Source organism: Etheostoma cragini, chromosome 3, assembly GCF_013103735.1.
Source record: "Etheostoma cragini isolate CJK2018 chromosome 3, CSU_Ecrag_1.0, whole genome shotgun sequence".
NCBI classification, from domain to species: domain Eukaryota; kingdom Metazoa; phylum Chordata; class Actinopteri; order Perciformes; family Percidae; genus Etheostoma; species Etheostoma cragini.
This window is the reverse complement of record NC_048409.1, coordinates 331,147-333,370: the sequence shown is the minus strand read 5'-3', so window position 1 is coordinate 333,370 and position 2,224 is coordinate 331,147. Positions and strand designations below refer to the sequence as shown.

The 2,224-nt window shown below is 41.8% G+C and overlaps 2 protein-coding genes and 1 long non-coding RNA gene across 4 annotated transcripts in view; all 3 read left to right on the top strand.

The window, feature by feature from the left end:
- usp16 (ubiquitin specific peptidase 16) overlaps window positions 1-847 on the top strand; it is an 8,071-nt gene extending 7,224 nt beyond the window's left edge. For both annotated transcript variants that reach the window (XM_034868096.1, XM_034868097.1), the window contains exons 17-18: window positions 353-500; window positions 587-847. In XM_034868096.1, coding sequence (XP_034723987.1) covers window positions 353-500; window positions 587-708 — 270 coding nt within the window. In that variant the 3' untranslated portion in view covers window positions 709-847. The remainder of the gene's footprint in view (window positions 1-352; window positions 501-586) is intronic.
- Window positions 1-942, top strand: part of LOC117942562 — a 15,543-nt gene extending 14,601 nt beyond the window's left edge. The window contains exon 3 of the long non-coding RNA XR_004656155.1: window positions 762-942. This is a non-coding gene — a long non-coding RNA (uncharacterized LOC117942562). The remainder of the gene's footprint in view (window positions 1-761) is intronic.
- A 255-nt stretch (window positions 943-1,197) lies between these two features.
- Window positions 1,198-2,224, top strand: part of LOC117942558 (transcription regulator protein BACH1-like) — a 4,996-nt gene continuing 3,969 nt past the window's right edge. Inside the window, exon 1 of the mRNA XM_034868098.1 lies at window positions 1,198-1,397. The gene's annotated coding sequence lies outside the window, so the exon portion shown is untranslated. The remainder of the gene's footprint in view (window positions 1,398-2,224) is intronic.

The following is a 2,224-nucleotide window of genomic DNA, read 5'->3' as shown; positions in this document are numbered from 1 at the left end:
AGAAATTAAGTGTTAACGAGCAGTTGGACAGGTGTACCTAATAAAGTGGCCGGTGAGTGTATATATATATATATATGTATATATATATATATGTATATATATATATGTATATATATATATGTATATATATATATATATATATATATATGTATATATGTATATATATATATATAACCGATATACACACACACACACTGTGTGTGTGTATATTTATTTTGTTGTATGGGCCATTATGAATACTGATACGGATAGCTCAGTAAATGCCTAACATCGGCCTGCTGATGTATCGGTCGGGCTCTAGTAAATGTGTTAATTATAGTCTGAGCACTAACTGAAAGTTCTCTCCAAACAGAACTTGATGGAGGGAGACACTCAGGTTTTCTACAGTTTGTACGGCATCGTAGAGCACAGCGGAACAATGAGGTCAGGCCATTACACGGCGTATGTGAAAGCACGACCCGAGTGCCCTAAGTCCTCATCCAACGGACTCACAGCTGAAGGTAGGTGTACTCTGGCGTGACAATCAATAGAATATTTACTTGGTGCTCATGTTTTATGTTTCTATTAACATATCACTTCCCTTTAGGACACGCTGAGCCGTCCAGAGGATCCTGGTTTCATATCAGCGACACAAGCGTCCAGCCCGTGAGCGAGAGTAAAGTCCAGAGTTGCCAAGCCTACCTCCTCTTCTATGAAAGAATTCTTTAAACCGACTGTGCCTCACTACTCAGGAAATCCCAACCACCTACCGGCTGCTTCAGGGATCTAAAACGGTTAACCAACCAGTTTTGACTCAAACTGGGCTGTTATCAAATGTTATTGATTATGCAGAAGCAACAGTGTTGACATTTTCATCAAGTATTACACGGGATCCAACTGTAGGTTTCTCACGCTCACAGGAATAACCTCGAGATGGACAATGACCAGATTGGGCTAAAGAGTGCTGCAAGAGAACCAGGGCTGGCCTACAGAAATACTTCCCGGCAGCACTCTATTAAACAGGATATTATATCATGGGGTATATGGCGAGGTGTGCAATGGAACCCAAGATGGACTTGGACACATTGTGATATCGGATTTGTACACATGAATCAACTTCCAGAGATAAATTAAAGTTGGGGGACAAATAATTAGTAAAACCTATCTATATCTATGTATATATCTATTTTTTATTATTATTAATAATGTCAAGTAATGAAATGCTTCAGAATAAGAACAGTTTCTCCTGTCTCGTGTGCTGCATGGAGGCTGACTTGTCCTTGCTCTGAGCATGCGTAGTAAGTGTTGACAGCTTTTCCGCTATCAGATAGTCACATGACGCGAGGAATCTGGATGGCCAGAAACTTCATCTCTGCTCAACATTCTCCAATGGCAGTGTTCTCAAGCTGACATGGCAGGTCGGTGGACGGTTGACCTTTTTAAACGAATACTAAAAAGCAGGGCTTTAGGCAGCGTGTCATGGTTTTTGGCCAACAGCAGGAGGAGGTGTCCGCCTTAGAACTGAACTTGAGCTCCCGTTCCCGTTCTGGCCTAGCGTCAAGCCTTTCACCCGGGGAGCGTTTTCGAGCTTTGCCGTAATTATCATGCTAATGTAAATGTCGCTACTTGGTAACAAAACCTTGTTGTAGTTTTTGATATTTTTCGGAACGCGTCTCCACCCGGCCCTGTTACGTAACTGTCTAAACGTGAGTCAGCATTTTAACCCGACAGTTTTAACACGCTGTCCCAAGTTATCGCGTTATTTATTCATGATAATACAATCTTTCCTCATCTGACGTTAACTGTACGCCGCTCCGTTACATTATGTCCGACATCTGTCTAGCTAAGCATGTAGCTCAGTCAGTCCAATGTTGGCATATGTTACTGTTATATATTTAGGCCAGGTCAGGACCACAGACTAATATTAACAGGCTTATGACCATGGACTAATATTAACAGGCTTATGACCGTAGACTAATATGATATGAGACTAATATTAATGGGCTTATGACCACAGACTAATATTAGACTAATATTAACAGGCTATGGTTATGACCATAGACTAATATTAACGGGCTATATGACTGCCTGCAATCTTTTCTGCCTCCCATAAGGTATTGGACCCCAAACAAAAGTTAGACATAATAATTTTCTTGTTTTGAGCTGTGGCGGAGGCTATGCATTGTAGTGGGGATACTGTAGTGTAGGAGGGGGCACATCATAGTGGGGGGGGGGGGGGGGGGGG